The 21,134-nt window shown below is 45.2% G+C and overlaps 1 protein-coding gene across 2 annotated transcripts in view; it reads left to right on the forward strand.

The window, feature by feature from the left end:
- Positions 1-21,134, forward strand: part of GPC6 (glypican 6) — a 1,181,929-nt gene that overhangs the window by 1,140,889 nt on the left and 19,906 nt on the right. For both annotated transcript variants that reach the window (XM_055119359.1, XM_055119366.1), the window contains one exon: positions 12,571-12,707. In XM_055119359.1, the coding sequence (XP_054975334.1) occupies positions 12,571-12,707 (137 nt within the window). The remainder of the gene's footprint in view (positions 1-12,570; positions 12,708-21,134) is intronic.

Below are 21,134 nucleotides of genomic sequence, written 5' to 3' on the forward strand. Positions count from 1 at the left end.
CTGCTAAGATCTCAGGGCTGGGATGAATGGAGATGTTATTGGTGCCCGCTTGAGTAAATCAGTGAACAACGGGATGACAGTGATACAGTGATAGACAGGGAATAACCTATCAAGGAAAGAATCCTGATGTATAGACACTGAGTTGAAAACCCAAGAAGGAATTATCCACTAAAGAATGTTCTTCCCCCATGTACAGTCTGCATGTTTGCGTAAAGAGTTCACTGAGCTCCGTGATTTATGTCCTTGGATGCATTTATTAGTATCACACGCTGTTGTTCTTCCTACTCCCTTAGGCTAGAACCGCTGGAAATTAAACTTGAGCCAATTCCTGCTAATGGACCCTAAGCAACTATTTCTCCGTGCAAGAAGGGGGTGTTCTAAGAAAGATGCCGCTCTCTTGGACAGCAAGTGGGGAAGGACAGCTAGAGTTTCAGTTGAATAAGTTGGCTCGGAATTGAAGTTGACTCTCCTGCCTACTGGACTACCCAGTCATTGCTCTCTGCTGGGCTTTGCTTTACCCTGGGCCCTATGGCAGCTGGGACACTGGTTTCCTAGCAGATGGACACAATGGACGGAGGTCTTGCTGCTGTCACCTGGGCCCAGGAGCAGAGGCACCATAAGTGGGGAAATCTTGATAGTGAGGAAAACTAGAGGAATCACTGTGCTTGAGCACGAGGGGAGGGCTAAGTGACTCCAGTGTGAGGGGAGTCCCCAGCGGAGGGGCACCCCGCGTGAGACCCACAGAAGGATGCTCTATCTCACTCTCCTCTGTATCGCCACACGTTTGTGTTACAGTTCATGGGGCTTCTGGTGCCTCTGATTTGTGAGCCTGTTAGTATCCTACGCTGTTGTTATCCCTCAGGCCAAAATCACGAGACATTACACTTGAACCGATACCAGATTAAATCAATGGGGAAGAGGGGCAACAGAACGTTGCTTTATAGCGTACGTATGTATGTATATTTATCACAATAGATGCATAAAAATAGCGTTCATTATGCTTGGCCTCTCACAGAAGAGGCATAGCTAACTATAAATCAAATTCCACATTCCCCATCGAGAGTTGCATGCTTTTTTTGTTGCCTATTCTGCAAAAGATTTAGGGCGACTCATCTCTCCCCTAAATGGCTTTAGAATTTAGATGAGGGGCTGGATAGATAGCACAGCGGGTAGGGTGTTTGCCTTGCATGCGGCCGACCCGGGTTCAAATCCCAGCATCCCATATGGTCCCCTGAGCACGGCCAGGGGTAATTCCTGAGTGCAGAGCCAGGAGTAACCCCTGTGCATCGCCAGGTGTGACCCAAAAAGCAAAAAAAAAAAAAAAAAAAAAAAAAAAAAAAAAAAAAAAAATAGAATTTAGATGAATCTGGCTTCCATCTACCCCTCACTGAATATTTTTCTATGCTGCAGCTAAATTACTTTTCCAATGTGTGTATATCTTTGTGGGTGCTCGAGCTGTTGGAGGGAATCGTGTTTGCCATCCCTTACCTAAGGAAGCTCTGCTCAGTTACCTCACGCGCAAGTCAGTAGAGAGTGTTCCTCCTTCCACAGTAAGTTCTACGTAGCTTAGTATCTAGTTCGGAAATTTAAAGAAAAAATAAAGGAGAGCATTTCTCAATTTGGGTGGGGATAGCGAGAGCCCCAAATACTTGGAATCTAATGATGAACTCTAAGGCATTTAAGAATACCAAAGCTCCAAAGTGTAATGTTTTGCATTAGAGAGATGAAACAGGGGTCAGGATGCTTACTTTGCAGCACCAGACCACGGTTTAATTCCCAGCAGCACTTAATGGTTCCCACGTAACTCCAGAAATTACCTCTAAGCACACAGCCAGAAGTAAGAGCAGAACACCAAGGACTCCCACTCCATGAAGAGAGAAAGACACAGAGAGAGAGAGAGAGAGAAAGAGAGAGAGAGGGAGAAAGAGAAAATGTTTAGCTAAGTCTCATCCCTTTTTTAAAAAATTAACTACTTGTGATGTGCTGGGTTTTATTCCCTGAAGATGAAATTTAAATATTTTAAGAGCAACCTGGCAGTGATGACTTAGAATCTCTGCATTATGTCAATCACAGGTAGAAATAGAGATTCTGGATTTTCCTGAGTTTCATCAAAGACCTGTGGAGGGGTTTCACAGTGGAAGGAGGAACACTTGGAAAAGAATCAGAACTTTTTAGCAAGTTTGAATGTTCAGAACATCATGGTTTTCGCATTGGGTAAAGTGAGCTATTAAATATATAAGCTTTTTCTGGCAGTTTCCTGAATTTGTACGAATGTCAAGGTCAGTCCTGCACAAAGGATCACCCCACCCCTTACCATAATCCTGGGGTCTCTATTGAGAAACTCAGGAAAAGGACAGGAAGGGGAAGGGCTCCTTCAATCCCCAAAGGACTCCCAAAGGTTTTCAGCCCATGAGGAGAGGTTAGAGTACAGCAGAGGTTAGTGTTTAAAAATTAAAAGTGCTTCCACGTGCCTTATATAACTGCTAGGAATCCCGCATTCTTTCTGTTCTTCTGAGGGTGCTTGGGGATTCTCCATGAGCACTGAGAAGACCTCCTCTCTCTTAGAATCAGCACTTGGCCCTGTTCATACCCCAGAGCAGCGTTTGTTAAACTTTCTCTGCTCACAACTCCTTTTCATCCAAGAAATGCATCATGGATGAACACTGCCAGAAACACCTCAGAATCATGACATGGTTGGTTTCAAGTCAATTGTTTTGTCGTTCAGAAAACTTTTACTACTGAGAAATTTTTCTTGACCCATCCCACCTTTAGAGGCATGACCCCCAGAAAGGGTTACAATCCACAGTCTAGGAAGCTAGGCTGTAGGGCAGGGAAATATTTTCTGAGGAGCCCACCTCTACAGTCTAAATAATGCCTGAGAAACCAGGGATAGAGCTGGTGATCAAGCCAAGAGCAGAGAACAAGAGTATAGAGACAGGGGGCTGGAGGGATAGCACAGCCAGTAGGGCGTTTGCCTTGCATGCAGCCAAACCAGCATCCCATATGGTCCCCTGAGCACCACCAGGAGTAATTTCTGAGTGCATGAGCTAGGAGTAATCCCTGTGCATTTCCAGGTATGACCCTAAAATTTAAAAAAAAAGAGTATAAAGACTGGATAGACCCCAGGTTAGAAATAAATTAAAAGAATTTACCAGGTAATGCAAAGAGAAAAATAGGATCCATTCTGGGCAGTTAAAACTATCTTTTGGGGCTGAATCAGTAGCACAGCAGGTAGGGCATTTGCCTTACATGTGGCCGACCCGGGTTTGATTCCCAGCATCCCATATGGTCCCCTGAGCACCGCCAGGAGTAATTCCTGAGTGCAGAGCCAGGATTGACCCCTGTGCATTGCCGGGTGTGACCCAAAAAGCAAAAAACAAACAAACAAAAACCCTATCTCTTGATTTGGAAAGGAACACAGTCAGGCAAGGGGAATTAGTGGGGACTTGGTTTCCATATGACGGTAAGAAAATACATTTCTGGTGGGTGGTAAAGCCTTATACCTAGAAACCTCCAGAACTGAACAGAGTAGGAAGTGACTTATTTTACATCAGGCAGCTAATCCCAAGTTCTCTTTCCTTTAGACATTGATATCTGGAATTCCAAATGTTTACAGTCTAGGAAGGTAGCCATCAAGAATGTTCTAGAAGGTTTGGATCCTAGAAGCTCTGCTGAGTGACTTAATGAAAACTACTCCTTGACATTATTTATATTTTCAGCCTGGAGAAGTAAGTAGTGCCACAGTTTAGGTACCTGCTGTGCAGAGGAATGTTTAATTTTCATATGCACTTCCAGAGACAACATGTCATCCTGTGTTTTCCTTTTCATTGCTCAATTCGAGTTGGATGTCAGACTGCGTGATCTCTCATGGTATACAGTGTGTTTACCATCCTTCCTGCAAAAACCTAAAACCACAAAGAATGAGAGCGTTGGGTTTAAACACGAAAGGTTTCACCATTTGTTGTTACTTTCTTAAAACCTGCTAAAAATATATTCTGACCTGAAGAACTTAGGAAGCTAGTCCTGACATTGCTCATATTCACTCCATTTTGAGGACCTGGATTTTGCCAGAAAATGACTCCCTGTCTTTCTTTCAAGGGGTGTGCCTTTAGTGCTGTCTCATCATCTGGCTACGAAGCTCTGAAGCTCTGCCAGAGGGGACCGTGCAGACTCTATTTTCATCCAGTTCCCAGTCCCTCAGAGAACCTAGCAAAGGAAGCTTTAGAATCCTCCAAGGTTTTCTCTCTTCCTACCAACTTTTTCTCCCTCTGATCCTTTAGGCTTTTTTTTTTTTTTGGTTTGGTTTGGTTTTGCTTTTTTTTTCTCTTGACAAAATACAGGTGTGCTGTGTCCTTAGGAAGTGAAGTGTAAAGTACCATTCCACAGAGGGAAAGAAGGTGTCATGCCGTAACGGACCGGCGCTTGCTGTTGCGCTCCCTGGAATGTCTGAGAAGGCCCAGAGTGAAAGGCTGGATTTAGTCTGGTGACCTGAGCACTCTGCAGCCTGTTTAATGAGTTGTGTGGCCACAGGAGGCCTCTAGCTCATCCATGAACTTCTTCTACCAGGCCTCCGCTGCCATCCCCAGCGCTTATGTAGAAGTTTCCATAAGTTTCCAGGCTGAAAACAGGCTGCAAGTGAACTTCTCCTTGTGTAGCATGACACTCTAGACAGGGACCGTCTGAGCCATGAAATAGAACCACAGAGGGACTGGAACAACAGTCCAGCAGGGAGGGTGCTCACCTTGCACACGGCCCACTGGGGTTCAATCCCCGGCATCCCACAGGGTCCCCCAAGGCATCACCAGGAGTAATTCCTGAGTGCAGAGCCTGGAGTAACCCCTGAGCAACACTGGGTGTGACCCAAAAAGCCAAAAACAGAAAAAGTAAAAGAACCACAGAGAGTTGCACAACCTGGTGGGGAATGGGAACTGGAAAGTGCTGTAAGAGAGTGGCCGTGAGACCTGGGGCGAACAGAACTGAGCGAGTAGCAGCACGTCATGTGCTGTCTTTCAGTTTCCTGGTGTGTTAGCCGGGATCCGGGATCCTCACTTCCCCGAGAACACGGGGCTGGAGAGAGAACCAGGTGGGGAGGCACTTGTCTGCGTGTGGCTGGTCTTGGTTCAATCTCCAGGACCAGGAGGAGACATTGAGTACTGCAAGGTGTCCTCCTCCGAAACACACACACACACACACACACACACACACACACACGCACACACACACACACACATACATAGATGCATGCACGCATGCGCATGCGCGCACACACATATACACACACTCACACACACTCACACACACTGTTAGGGAAAAATATATTTGTAGGCATTTGACCACCGTAGAAAGATTAGCATTTCTTCTGAGCCTTGGGACCTTTACGTGCACCATTGCAGACTTTCTGTATGTGTTTTCCAATGAGAGATGTTGTGAGGGGTGCATCTCTAGACTTCCTGGTTTGATAAATTCTGGGGTAGGGCTAACCTGAGAATTAAAAAGACTTGTTGCTTAAGAAAAAAATTCTTCTGTTTATTTGTTTGGGGGCTTTAAGTCACCCCGGCAGGTGCTCAGGGCTTACTCCTGGCTCCACACTCAGGAGTCACTCTTGGCAGGCTTGGAGACCACATAGGGTGCCTGGGGTCTAACCTGGGCCAACCTCATGCAAGGCAACTGCCCTACCTGCTGTACTATCGCTCCGGCCTGAATAGGGCATTCTTCTCTCGAGAAAGCCAGCCACCAGTTCCAAAACCGGGTTATGAAGCACACACATTGCTATATGGTGAGTTTTCCCTGAACTTGACCGAGTATAATGGCCTTGCTATGGGAGGAAAACGAGACCGCCTTTTCTTTAAACCAGATTGTTTTCCAAGACTAACAAATGACCTTCAGCCTATAAAATATTCACATTGTTTTTTTCTCCTCAATATGTATTATTTAGTGTTTAGCCCTTTAAATATTAACCATCTTTTTTTCTAAAGATATGGTATATATTATTTACATCCGGCTAAATTATGTGTTCATGCAGATGGACTGGGCATGTTGCATTCTTTCTGAAGTCAGGAGCAAATAGAGCTCCAGGCCAGGGATACACTGTTTCCCTGTGAAGGGACTCCTGGTCTGGGCATGACTGAGGGATCAGAGTGGGGAAGTGGACACCTTACTGTAGCTGCTCAAGGAAGAGCCAGAGAGAGCCAAAGCCCCAGGGACCCCGGCAAGGTGGACAGCGGCCCTGAGCAAAGGCTTGGAGGAGATCAAGCATGGAGCCCATCGAAGATTTCTCGTGGGACACACTCGCATTGCTATATGGCAAATGCCAAACTGTCCAAATCACGTAAGGGTCACTAGCCTTAAGAGCAAAGAAAAGGTTCTGAAGACACTGTATCACTGTATCATATCACTGTCATCCTGTTGTTCATCAATTTGCTCGAGTGAGTGCCAGTAACCTGCTGGCATTCATCCTAGCCCTGAGATTTTAGCAGCCTCTCTTTACTCGTCCTTCCCAACAGTGCCACATTGGAGGCTCTTCAGAGTTAGAGGAATGATACCCATCATTGTTACTATGTTTGGCATATCGAATACATCATGGGAGCTTGACAGGCTATGCCGTGAGGGCAGGATACTCTCGGTAGCTTGCCGGGATCTCCGAGAGGGAGAACTAGACAATAAAAGATCACGTGGCCACGAATGTGGCTGTGCACTTCCGGGAGTTTTGTTTTATAGTCTATGGATATTGGTTGTTGATGGGATTACACAGCACTGGAGACAGTTTGTGGGTGTGACTGCCAAGCTACTGGAAAAAGGGGGATCTGGGTGGAGGAGGTCCAATCCCTACCTGAGCCGGCTTGGAGATCCTAGCCCTGGGTCCCACACACCTGGGTTCCTCTGCCGGTTCCTTCATGTGTTAGGCTCATCCAAGCGTGTGGAGAGTGGCCTTAAGCATGACTGTGGCTGGGTTCCGGAGGTCTTTGGCTGCTGGCATTCCACTCAGGACAGGGAGGGAAACTCAACCCGCCCCCCCACTCCAAGGGGTCCCAGTGAAGATAGCCAGGCACAGGGACAGGAGACTCTGTGTCACTGAATCTTATAAAAATTGTGAAATCTGTGTAAGATGGGATTCATTACCTTTTTAGGTACCTTCACATGCTTTTCTCCCAAGACACGATGGAGTTTGAGGTTTCCAAGACTGGAACCACAGAGATCTTGTAGGCGCTAAGTCACCTGCCTTGCTTGTAGCTGACCCTGGTTAATCGCCAGTGCTGCTTCTGGTCCTCTGACCACAACCAAGAATCAGTCCTAAGACAGAGCCTGGAGGATCCCATGAGCACTGCCAGATATGGCCCCAAACAAAACAACCCCCTCTCCCGTTACTTTAGATGAATAAGCCCCAATTTTTTCAAATCCTCATCAGCAAAAAAAAAATAACAGAATCAGACACAACCAGGATTATAACACACTCTTATAACTATTTAAGGGGAGAGCTGTGAACACATTACTGATTTGATGTAGCCTGTACCTTTCTTCACGCAAAAATTTGAAACTTGGAAAAATATAGAAAGGAAGGTTTGGTTTGGTTTGGTTTGGTTTGGTTTGGTTTGGGGCCACACCTAGCAATACTCAGGGCTTATTCCTAGCTCAGTGCTCAAAGATCACTCCAGGGGTCTGGAGCAATTGCACAGCAAGTAGGACATTTGCCTTGCACATGGCTGACCCGAGTTGAATTCCCAGCATCCCCATATGGTCCCCTGAGCGCTGCCAGGGGTAATTCCTGAGTGCAGAGCCAGGAGTAACCCATGAACATCACCAGGTGTGACCCAAAAGGCCAAAAAATAATAATAAAATCACTCCTAAGTGGTGTCGGTGACCAAACCAGGGTTGACCACATGCAATCAAGTGCCTCACCCCCTGTTCTATCTCTCTGATGCCTCCCCCGGCAAAGGAGATTCTTTAGAAGCTTTTCTTTGTCATGTGGCATGTTCTGAGGCAGCGATGAATATCATGCAAGCTCTTTATTGCTGTTCAGTTGTGCCTGCGCTGTTTGAAATGAAACACAGTAAAAGGAAATAAAATTTCTGTGCTTAAAGTCATTTTAAGTCACTCACCCAATTAATGAGTTAGTGAACACTACATGGTGTAATCCATGAAAGCATTAGCCTGCACATATGGGCTGTGATGAGCCTGATCCTGAGTCTCTGTTGCTCTCAGCTTTGCATTATTATTGACATCAGACACTGTTCTTGTCAGAAATATATTTGCAGAGCATTCCTTAACGTAATATTTATCACACAGGATTTAAAAATAAAAACAAGCCATTCTAATCTGGAGCTATAACAAATTTTGCTTTATTATTTGGAAATAAAAGATAAAAGACTATGAGAAAATATTCTGCACCGTGAGAGAATGTGAAAAGCTTTCTGGATGCTAAGAGAAGTGAAGTGCCATCATTCAAAGGTTCTTTAAACTCAGATACCTCTTGGGTGACTAATAACATGCCTTTTCCCCAGCTGTCTGCATCACTGCCCCAGTCTGGGAGAGAATTGGCCTGTGTTTACATGCAGAATGTTAAAACAGCATTTACATCTCTCACTGCTCCTTTGCCATTACCTCCTTCAATTGGACATTGGAAACGCCTGCCTAGTGAAATGCCAGCGCAAACATGACCTGATTATAAAGAGTGTTGCTGTGAATTGTTAGGGGGGACTCAGACAGCCCTCACTTAGCCAGATACAACCCCTTGCTGTGCTTTGCAATAAGAGGCATCATGGTAGGCCCCTGCTATTGAGTGGGTGCAGACCTCCATCTGGGAACCTGGAATAGAATGGGACCATCAAATCCATTTCTCCAGCAGCATTTATTGAGCACCTACTATGCTGGGAGAGCTGCATGAATAACTTATCATAGATCTGCATGAATAACTTATCATAGATCTGCATGAATAACTTCCCAGGACTTTCCTAAAATCTCCTATTTCCTGGGCAAACTGAGATAGCTGGTCACCAGCCCCTTCTGGAGCAGTGAAGAAATGTTAGGGAGCCATGTTCAGGAGTCAGAGAGAGAGCTCAGTGGACTGGAGTACCTGCTTTGCAGTACCCTGGCTTGATCCCAGTACCACGTGGTTCCCTGAGCACCGCCAGGAGCAATCCCCCATCACAGAGCCAGGACTAAACCTCTAAACACCACTGAGTGTGCCCAAAAAGAATAAGAAAAGGTAAGTCTGCACCCTCTGATTGCACCAAAAAGAACTGATTCTAGAATAGACTTAGAATGGAAACCAATGGTAGGTCTGGAGTGGTCAGTGCTGGGATCTTGCATGAAACCCAGGAAGTTGAATCTCAGCCTAACGTGGGGGCAGAGGGAGTGTCTTAAAAGAGCCAACATAGGAGCTTGGCCTAAACAACAGGCAGCATCACATACATGGAGGTTTTTGGTAAACATTAAGAGATGCTTTAGGATCATGCAACTGTATGCTGTCTGTGTTTCTCAAAAAAGACTATGCAACTTGATTTTAGTTCACACAACATAAAGGTGGGATTGAGTCTGAAATAAGCAGACAAGAAAAGGCGCATTCTTAGTATGCTTTATTATGGGGTAGGAGAAACCTCATAGGATTTTGGTCTGGAATGGGTGATGGTTTCCAGCGCTAGCTGTGAGTATGGCATGTTTGTTCTTCTCCCCGGAGCTTGTGTTTGAGAATAGTGAGGATGACTGATCTAGGAGAGGGAGTCCAGTTTTGAGACTGGGGACTCCAAAGTGGTACACTACCTTCCCCAAAAAAAATCAAAGGTGAGAGATTTTAGTGGCTACATGTTTCCCATTAAAGAAATCCATTCACTGAAAAATTGCATTTTGGGAAAATTTACAGACTTCCATCTAGATTGATTATTATTTTAAATGCCACGTTTGATTTTTCTCTTTCCTATATTATATGTGAGGATGATGAAGATTATAATGATTCTAGAGCCTAGTGTCTCAAACTGTGGATAGTGACTTCATATGGAGTAAATAAAGGTGTGATTCATGAAAATATTATCAGTAGGAAAAGCTTTCTGAATGCGCAATGACAAAAAATTCCTTCTAAATCAACCATGTAATGAACCTGCTATTTCTGACAACATGTGGGCAAAAAAGGGGTTGCAAGTGGAAAAAGTTTAAGAAGCCTTGTTTGGGAGTAAGTTGTAGACATGGAATACTTAGAAATCCTTCCGAATCTTACATAGAACTCAGTGGTAGAAACTTTCCTTGCAAGTGTGAGCCCCTGGGTTGAATCCCCAGTACCACAAACAAACAAACATAAAAAGTATAGTATCTATCTCCTAAGAAAATGATACTCTTCTCTATTCCCTTCTGTCCTCATGTGATATATTTATAGCACAATTGATTACACATTCAGAAATGTTTACATGAATGCATAAGACCCAGCTTTAAAATATGCCTTCCTACTGAAGTCACAATCACACGTCCTATAGTTCACATTCCAGGGCCTTTTGTTGGGTGGGGGCAGGGGGTATGTAAGGCACAATTCACCCCACATTGTCTATTGATGATCCTTGTAAGATCAGTTATTCTGTGATGGTTGCAGAATGATGATTTTTTCAAATGACTGTTATCTCAACATGTAAGAGCTGGCGTTGAGGGCTTGGGATATTTGTATCAGTCATCACACAACAATGCTGGGAGTGGGATGTGAAGGACAGACTCTCATGGCAAAACCTGTGCCAGTCAGATGGGCCAGAAGGAAAACAGCCATTGTGCTACTGGGGTGCCGAAGGCAGAATCCACTGGATTCTGATAACCTGTGTCCATGCCAGGTTATCCTAAACAGAACCAAGCAGAAGCTACCTCTTTGAAAAACGTTACTTATGCTTTTTTTTCCCTATACTCCAAAACCAAAGTCACTCCTACACACTTCAAAGCTAAGACCAAATTCTTGCATTCAGCTTTTACAAGTGATGTGCTAAAACCTCTGTCAACATCAGAATCACAGAGAAGCAAGAGCCAAACCAAATAATTCTGAAACTACCACAGACTATGACTAAAGGCAAAATAGAATGTCAGAAATCATAGACGTCATGGTATGTACTCTTAAACCTAATGAACGAACTCTGGAATTCCTTCCACTAATACAGCTCTGCTCCAACGACAGTAAATATCTATTACTTGGTGTCTAAATGCTCTTGTTCTCAGGCACACCCTGATACCACAAACTCTCAACGGTTCTCCATTCCAGGATGTTGTCTAGGCTTGCTGGTACCCTAAGCTGGATGGTTAAAACCACAGAAATTTATTGGCTCCCACCTCTTGGGGTTCAAAATCCTTAATCAAGGCAATGCTAGGGTTGGTTCCTTCCTGGGATGGGAGAAAAGAATCCTCCCCGCTTCCATTCCTTGGCTTGAAGATGGGTGTGTGTGTCTCTCTCTCCTCTCTCTCCTCTCTCTCTCTTTCTCCCCCTCTATCTCTCAGATTGGTGTCTTTTCCCCTTCTTTTATGCCATCTTTCCTCTGCTTGTATCTGTCTCAATCACTACTGTTGTCACGTATTGGGCTAGATTCTCTCGAACAACCTTCCCTCATGACCTCTGCAAACCTGTTCCGAGTGAGGTCACACCTCGAGTTACTGGAGGTCCAAACTTTAGCATTTGAGGGGGATGGGGCTTAGTTCTACTAGTCTCAGATCCATTCCGACCTGCCGCAGACTTCCCCAGGGTTCACAGGGATGAGAATGGAAATGAGGGAGTGAGAGAACCTAGGTAGTAACTAGGGAGCAAAGCACTGCTGAAAGCTCACAGGCGAAGTCAGAACTGAGCCTGAGCACACCAGCAAGGATCCTGGTGACTTCCCCCAGCCAGCCCCCCTGCAGGGCTGTGGAGTTTACACACGCCTGTACTTAGGAAGACTCTTCTCCTTCTGGGTGAGGGCTCCTTAACTGGGTTTGAATTCCTCCTCACCATGCAGGGACATGCTGGCCAGGCCTGGAAATTGGGCATCTCTGAGCTAGAAATGCCTTTTCCTTGCAGAAAGAGGCAGAGCACTGGGGACAGGATTTTATCTCTCTCTGCCTTGTTTAGGGACGTTCATTGGTCATGGAAACAAATGAATGTAAGGAAAACGTTTCAAGCATTGGCAATAGGGACGCCAGCAGAGAGGGAGGCAATGCCACGTGAGATGCGCCATTGTTTCTAAATCAAAGAGTGGGCAGAGGAAGCTGGAGAAAAAGTACAGTGGGTAAGGTACTTGCTTTGCTGGTAGCCCGCCTGGGTTCCATCCCTCACACCACACAGTCACCCTAGTCCCTCTAGGAGTGACCCAATTACTTGAGGAAGCTCTGCCCAAAGCCGGAGGAAGCCTGGGGGTGCGGAGGTGAGGGAGAGAGGTTTTTCTGCAGAAAAAAACTGCAGAAAAATGTGGGTCTGTTAGGGCTGAACCCCACTTTGTGCTCATCCTCTGTCTGGATCCTTTCATTTCTCCTGCGTGGCATGTGTGTGTGTCTGTGTTGTGTGTGTCTGTCTGTCCGTGTGTACATCTGTGTGTGTGTGTTCTGCGGAGTATATTCACTGCCTTTCCTTCATCTCTCCGTCAGGTCACCGACATCAAAGAGAAACTGAAGCTCTCTAAAAAGGTCTGGTCAGCGCTCCCCTACACCATCTGCAAGGATGAGAGCGTGACGGCAGGCACGTCCAACCAGGAGGAGTGCTGGAACGGCCACAGCAAAGCCAGGTGAGGCGCTCACGCCTGTGGGCAGGGTCATGGCACCTGGGGCTGGAAGACTCACCTGGCCCCACTCCCAGCACCCATAAATGCAAAAAACCACCGAGAGGCAACGCACAAGTCCTGGCCTGGCATCTACTGTGGGAAGGAGCAGGTTTGAGCACTGGGCAGGACTCAGGTTCTGTTGCTGTTAAAAGCATGAAATCACGGTTCCCAGAGGAGGCTGGAGAAAGGCCAGACACGGGGGTCACCCAGTGCCCTTCATAACTTAAGATAATGGGACTGGGGTTGAAGTGATAGTACAGTGGGCAGGGAGTTTGCCTTGCACACGGCCGACCCAGGGTTCGATTCCCAGCATCCCATATGGTCCCCTGAGCACCGCCAGGAGTAATTCCTGAGTGCATGAACCAGGAGTAACCCCTGAGCATTGCCAGGTGTGACCCAAAAAGCAAAAAAGATAATGGGACTACTGTTTATAGTTACATTCATACAGCTTATTAATATTATCATTTGCTGTTGTTATTTCAAGTTTAAAAGAAAGTGAAAATTCAGCTGTGATTGTTTTCACTCACTGCAACAGTATTGGGGAAGGGAGGGGGGGGAATGAAGGGATGATGGGCCAGCATGGACGTCTCGTAAGATTCCACCTTGGAAAATTCCACTGGAATCTTCTGGGTCTTGGCTCTCTTCTCCTTTGTCTCTGCTGTCCAGTGCTACTGGCTATGGAATTCTGGATTTCTTGATTCCACTCCAAAAGGGCTTGGCCTGGGTTTTTCACAGGGTGGAGAAGTTGGACGGGGAGTTGGCAAGCAGAGAGGCCTGAGCCGCCGTAGCAGGCATGCAGCTGGGCGATCAGCTGGTGAACTAGACTGCGGCTCTCTTTGGGGGACGGGCTAGCAGGTGGAGGAGCTGAGGGTGGGGGCATCTATTCCGGGCCTTGCTGGGTCACTTCCAAAATCTGAGGCAGCTGTTTTCAAAAGGGAACTGAAAGACACCTGGATATTAAGTTCAGAAGCCACGGCAGGAGGTGAGCTGGGTGCAGGCGGGGTGTTTGTTCTGTGTTAGTTCTTACACTCCTAAGCCACGCAGCGGAGAATCTCTTGGGGTGGATTTTAGTCAGGTGCAAACAAGGCAACTATAGAAATGCTGCCATCAAGTCAGCTTGCCCACAGATATCAGTGTCCAGATCGTAGTTCCTGCAGTAGGCCCTTAAAAGTTATCCAAGAACTTACTGGAATCTGGCTTTTTCCAAGAGAACTTTGGCCAAAAATAAATAAATAAATTAAGCTGCAAATTGGCTAACATCTGATATATCTTCTCCTAGTGATGATCCAGAAAAATCCTTAAAGGATGACCAGAGGCCTAATGAATGAAACGGTTGGTCTTTTTTCTTTCAAGCTGCTCTTTCCCCATCTGTGTTTGTATTTCAGACTTGGCTGAAAGAACTGCATTTCCGTGGATAGTTATACTAGATGTTGGATATTAACTGGATAGATAGCAAATTACATACACGATTTCTTACCAAAACAAATACATAAAGATTGGTTGTAGGAGAAAGGACTGCCTCCATCAGGGGGTGGGGGGGAAGGAGTGAATAAGGAAGCTAAATACCACTGAAGTCAGAGCCAGATCTAGCTCAAATGGTCCCACTAGATTACTCACCCTATAGCTCAAGGCCCCAGACTGGCTGAGGGAATACTCCAAGGTCACCCAGCCAACAAGGTTGAGAGCTGGAGATCTGCCAAGCCCTAGTCCAATTATTCTGTAATTCTCCAAGACCCTTTCTCTGATTCAACGGGCAACCAACACTGTCCTCTCCAGGGTAGGATATCCAGGTAAGTTATCCAGGGTAGGATAACCAAGGAACTGGGTCCTCAGCTTTAGGAAGGATTCAGTGGACGGCATTTCCTCATTCCATTGATGGGAAATATTATAAAGCCCAGGCTCCATGCAAAGGTCTGGAGACTCACCACACGAGGATGGCAGAGGTGGGGAGAAAGGGTCAGCATAGGAAAAAGTCAGATGGATTCAGGAACTCTCCTATTATTAGATGCAGGGGAATGAACCATGGATAGGTAACTGTGCCTATAGTAGGAGGCAGGGAATAGATTTCATTTTTCCTGGAGGTCAGTGGGAATCCTTCTGGAGGACTGTGTGCAAGGGAGGGGAGTCATCAAGTTTTATGCGATGAAGTCGTTTGCTGGAATAGTCCAAACTGCAGCTCCACCTATTTTGAAAAGGCGGGGCTGTCACATAGTGTGACTCACAATTATTCCCTTTAGGAGGGAAAAAGCATGATTTTTCAGGAGTTCTTAGTTGTTTAGAGTTCCTTTTCTAAAATTCCTTCACTGGAATAGAAATCTTAATATTTCTTCTTATTAAACTAAATGTAATTGAAGCAATTATCTCAACATTGTTGATATAGAACACAGGAAAGAGATTTTTCACTTAAAGGAATTTCACTGAACTATTTTTTTAAGTTGAAAAACAGTGCATAATTCAGAGAACAACATACTTTTTCCTACTTTTGGAGTATAGATATTAAGGAATGCTTATTAAAAATAAGGAAGGAAAAAAATAAGGAAGGTTGGAGCCAGAGTGATCGTACAATGGGTCAGGCATTTGCCTTGCATGCAGCCCACCTAGGTTCGATCCCCGGCATCCCATATGGTCCCCTGAGCACCTCCAGGATTAATTCCTGTGTGCAGAGCCAAGACTGAACATAATCAGGTCAGGTGTGACCAAAAAAAAATAAAAATAAAAAATAAATCAAGATGTCCACTGCAGTAAGAGTACGGGTCTCATTTTCCCACATTGATGTTCTATTGAAACAAATGATGTCTTGAAGTGGACTGGGAAGGATACAGGATACAGGAGCAGCTGTGGCATTGGTGGGGTGAATCTTCTGTGATGGGACCATGTCCAAGGGGTATGAGCCACGATTCCACCTTCATGCCCCTGCTCCCCCAGCTGTGACAGATCTCTCTCCCCCCCTCTCTCCCCCCTTCTCTCCCCCCCTCTCTCCCCCCTCTCTCTCTCCCCTCTCTCTCCCTCTCTCTCTCCCTCTCTCTCCTTCTCTCTCTCCCTCTCTCTCCCTCCCTCTCTCTCCCCCCTCTCTCTCTCCCCCCTCCCCCCCTCTGCTTTAGTATCTAAGCAGGTCGATGAACAGAAGGTAGACACAGTGTCCTTTATATGTCAAGTTTCAGGAAATTCTGGTCTTCCCCCTGACACTCACTGTCAGCATTTCCATTTCCATTCTGATAACCAGATCAAGTCCCCCTTTGCTTTTATTTATCTTCCTTTTACAACTTATTAGGACATTTTTTAAAGTTCATTAACACTCAGCACCATTCATGGACTCGTCCACCCTCACACTGCCCCCGCCCTCTTCCCCTCTGCTAACCTCAGTTCTACTATCAGTGTCCACTGGTTTGTTTTAATTGTGTCTTGTCTGTTCATCATCTCCATTTCCTCATATTGTACATGTAGCTGAAAACATACAACATTTGTATTTATCCTTCTGGTTTATTTTATTTTGCATAACTGGCCCCCTAGTTCTATCCACTTTGTACAAATTTTCATCTTTTAAAATAGCTGAGTTGGGGGCCAAAGAAATAGGTCAAGTAAATAAAATGCTAGCTTTGCATAGTCCCCTGAGTACCACAAAAAGGACAATGAGCTGGGAGTAGCCCCTGAGCATCATTGGGTGTGGTCCAAAAAATAAATTAATTAAAGATCTTTCTTCTATGCCATAATATTTATATATAATATATAGGCATGTATTTTCTCTAGTTGGGGTCCTTTAAGTATCAATTCAATAACGACTATGAAAATAGGCTGTGCACCCTTGAACCATATTTCTCAAACATTAATTTTCAGGCTGAACTCTGGCAGATCTTTCTAAAAACACTCATATTTCATAACTCTTGAATGGAGCCTAAGATCCTGCATTTAATAGAAGCCTCCAGGGGACAGGGGTTGTTGCCAAATCCAGAGAACATACTTTGAGTAACAAGGTTCCAAGGCAGAGTTGCAAGAGTTTGCACCTGAAGCACCAGTCACCAGAAGAAGCACACAAGTGCCAAGCAAAGGCCGTGTTGTTTATTTGAGGACATGTTTAATGAGAAACCCTACTTGGAGCTGCTGATAACATGTCCATTGTGCCCCTTTGTTGCACATCACAAACCTCAGGGAGAACTTAGGCACAGTTGTTTACTCTTTGACTCACAGATTTCCTTTATGTTCCCTTTCTTGAGGGTTTTCTTTTTTCTTTTTTTATTGAGATGTAGTTACAGATCTACAAACTTCCATGATTACATTTTAGTCATACAATGATCAAGTACCCATCCCTCCACCAGTGCCCATTCTCCACCACCAATGTTCCCAGTATCCCTCCAGCCACCTCTTATCCTCCCCACCCCCCAGCTCTGTGGCAGGCACATTCCCTTTTACTCTCTCTCCTTTGGGGTGTTATGGTTTGCAATACGGGTACTAAGTGGCCATCGTGTTCGGTCCATAGTCTACTTTTAACACACATCTCCCTCTTGAAAGACCCCTCCAAGCATCATCTACTTGGTGGTCCCCTCTCTATCCCAGCTGCCTTTTCTTTTGAGGGTTTTCTTATATGAAAAGCAACAAGAGCAAGTGAGTGGGAGGGCCTTGTGGTTCAGCTGCTCTGGCATCCACGAAGGAGAGCTGGTGAGTGAGCCAGGAAGAAGTCACCTCCATAAGGACTTGCTGAAGTTCTTCCTGTGCATCCAGAGAGCTGTAAGTTGGAAACCAGCTCAGTCTTCACAAAGCAGCTTGTTGTTCATACACACCTCTGGTGTTGGGATGCCAGTGTGGACCGAGGATGAATACTTGGAATCCCAAATCAGCCCAGGATTCCATTTATGTCATCGCTCAGGATGCTATGACAAAATCACTGTGACTCTTAGACTGTTGGTCTAAGCAATTAGTCCTCATAGTCTAGAGGTTCCAAGCCCCAAGATGAGGGTGCCAGCTGGGTCAAGTCTGGTGAGAGCCCTCTGTCTGTCTGGTGGCTGGTTGCTTCCTTGCTGAGTCCTCACATGGGATCAACATTTTCAATGGCTTTGATCTCTTCTTAAGGGGTATTAATCTCATGTTCTGGGGCTCCAGCCTCTTGACCTTACCTACCTAAGTATGCTTAAAGTCTCAACTCCAAATACCATTCTATTCAAGGTAGGGCCTCCCATTTGGACCGTAGTGGGGAATGTGGTGGTGATCCAACACCAGCCCTCAGCATTTCATGCCCAGAATCATGCCGTGCTTCAGCAAAAGAGCTCACACCTCCCAGGAAAGGCAGCCAACAGTGCATCTTCCAGACCTGTGTAAAAGTGAGTTTGGAAATGTACCTTCTCCTCCCTCTCCTCAGTTTCCTACACAACTTCTCGGGGAGAAACAAGAGAAGCCACAGATTCTAACTCACTGCCAACAAGTAAGAACTGAAAGAAGCTTGGAAGTAAAGCAGGAAATTTGATAATAAACTTGAATAACAAAGCAATGGAATGAAAGCTCCATGGTGCAGTTCACAAATCTGGGCTTTCTCCTGGGTGGACCCAGTATTCCAGGGTGGACCCAGAGACCCCAGGAAAGGTTTACAGACATCTGGCATCCCTGAGAAGGATGTGCTGGGCAGCTGGTGCCAGAAGCTATCTGTGCACCAGCTGGTGAAGAATGATTTAATAGGAGGCAGAAAAACAAGAGGATTTAAAGGAAATAAAATGTAGTAGGATTAGCACATAACAGGTTAGGATTTGGGCAGCAACTGCATTAGGAGAAGTCAAAAACCAAGCCCTTCTACTGTCCTCAAGTCTTCCCTTCTTTAGTTCAGAGAGACCAGGATTCTTGCTCACATCAAATGACAACCTCTGTGTCATTAGAGGATGCTTTCCTCTTTACGGGAATCTGTTTTTTCAAACTGAGAGATGTTAACAAGGAAGAGGGAACATGGGAGAGATAGGGCTGGGGCAGGAGGAACGCTAAGGAAAGACAGTCTATGGCAAGCGTCCACAGCATTAAAATTTGGTGATTAAGCAAAGCACTTTCAGCATCTTTGGGATTTCTTAAGTCACTGGTTTCCAAATTCCTCCCACACACTCATAAAATGGGCAGAACACCTCCCCACTTCTGTTCTTCATCTAGTGTTTAATCTTCATTTGTCCTTTCTTTAAACTGTCCGTGGGGAGCAGGCTATCAAGACACAGACTGAAGGACAAAGATTAACTGGGTTCAGAGGAAATGTGTTTGGCAAAAAGGCTCTGCTATGTTCTGAGGTAGTCAGTCTTCACAGAAACTGCTGTTGACCCCAAATACATCTTCTCTGAGACCCGGAGGTGAAAACAGTTGTTAGAATATAGAATGTATCTTAAGGGATAGGAAACATTAAAAAGTCTCTATAGGAGTCTCTCTTGCCAGCCAGTGCCGAGTGGACTGTCGTAAATAGTCCTACTGTGAAGAGAAGTATGACAGAACTTGCCAAGTCTTGTGTTCAGTTCTGTAAGCTCTACTTCCAGAAGCAGAATTACTAGACCATCTGGTGATTCTATGTTTAATTTTTTTAAGATCTGTGTGGATAATGCCCAAGAGTTCTGGTATCTCCACATCTTTACAACACTTGTTTTTTGTTTTCTTTTTATAGAAACAACCATCCTAAAAGGTGTAAGGTTTAAAAGTTGGGCTTTAATGACACTTCTGGAAAAAGTCATGTATATGCTAGGTTTACAATCCCTCATTTGAGATCCTTGGACATATGTGTGTTTCTCAACTCAAAACTTTGGATTTTGGAAATTTATCGCAGTATGTTTACTATACTATACAATATTCCCGGTGGGGTCTAAAGCTGTAATTTGCAATCAGACACATTCTATTTCTGCAGCTCCATATATTACTATCAAACCAACTGGGATAAACACGGACTCTAATTAGCCTCATTTCAGATAAGAACAAGTATTGCTAACAGATAGATTGGGGGGGGGAGAAATATACAAATTTGAAAAGTGCAAATGAAGCATATTGGGCTTGAATTATTATTACTAAAACCCTAAAGCTAACTGGTGGCAAATGAATCAGTTCACATAGACTAGAAATCGTCATAGACAATGAGCTCACTTATGACAACAAGCAGGATTGAAACTGCTCCCACCTCCCTCTTCTTTTTTTAAAATATATTTTTCAATGAATCGCTGTGAGATACAATTACAGATTTACAAACTTTCATGATTATGTTCCAGTCATACAATGATTGAGTATCCCTCCCTCCACCAGTGCCCATTCTCCACCACCAATATTCCCAGTATCCCTCTCACCACCCTCACCCCATCCGGGCCTCTGTAGCAGGTAAATTCTCATTTACTCTCTCTTTCTGTTTGGGTGTTATGGTTTGCAATACAGGTAGTAAGTGACCATCATGTTTGGTCTAGAGTCTACTTTCAGCCCTGCATCTCCCATCCCAAGCGAGCCCTCCAAGCATCATTCACTTGGTGGTCCCTTCTCTATCTCAGCTGCCTTTTCCCCCAGCATGTGAGGCCAACTTCCAAGCCGTGGAGCCATCTACCTGACCTTTATCTCTATTCTTTTTGGGCATTAGTTACCATTATGTTACTTTATATTCCACAAATGAGTGCAGTCCTTCTCTGTCTGTCCCTCTCTCTCTGGTCACCTCCCTCTTCTGGGTAGGTCTGAATGCCAGCACCATCAGAGGATATAATAGGCCCCTGAAAACAAACCCAAGTTAGCACCATGCTGCCCCTCTCTCCCCATTCCTGGCCCACCTTCCGCTCTGGCCAGCTCTGCTGGGAACCTTAAGAAGCACCTGCTAGCTTTCCTTCCAACTTCTCAAACCTTTCACATCCCACAGGGGATGAATTCTCCCTCTCATCACTCACCTACTCCCTCTATCAATACAACTCCCGGCATTAATGTGGTGATGATATGAGAAATAGTGACTAGTGTGAAATCTCTCCTTTTCCCAGCAAGTCCATTCTTCTGCCCACAGGGCCCTTCTGAAAGCCTCAGTTCAACTGAGGAAAGTAATTACCAATGGTCGCAATGACAGAAATTGTGGCTGGCCAGTGGGAAACTTCTTGTGGACCAGTTGTGATCATTGTCTCGGGTGAGAGAGACCTCGAGCTCTGTGGGAAGAATCCCAGCACAGAGCCTGTAGCCCACCATGAGGTTCACTGTGACCCTACATACACACACGCACACAGACACACACACACACACACACACACACACACACCCCTAAATTCCCAAGAGAATCTTCCATCCTAATCAGCTATAATGGATGTAATCAAGGACGTCGACATAAATAATCTAAAGTTAAATATTGTCTCAGTTAAGTCTGTCTGTTATTGCAAGATACCCCAGCCTGGGTAGCTCATACACAACAGAAATTTTTTTCTCGTAGTTTCT

This window comes from Sorex araneus, chromosome 1 (genome assembly GCF_027595985.1).
Source record: "Sorex araneus isolate mSorAra2 chromosome 1, mSorAra2.pri, whole genome shotgun sequence".
Lineage (NCBI taxonomy): Eukaryota > Metazoa > Chordata > Mammalia > Eulipotyphla > Soricidae > Sorex > Sorex araneus.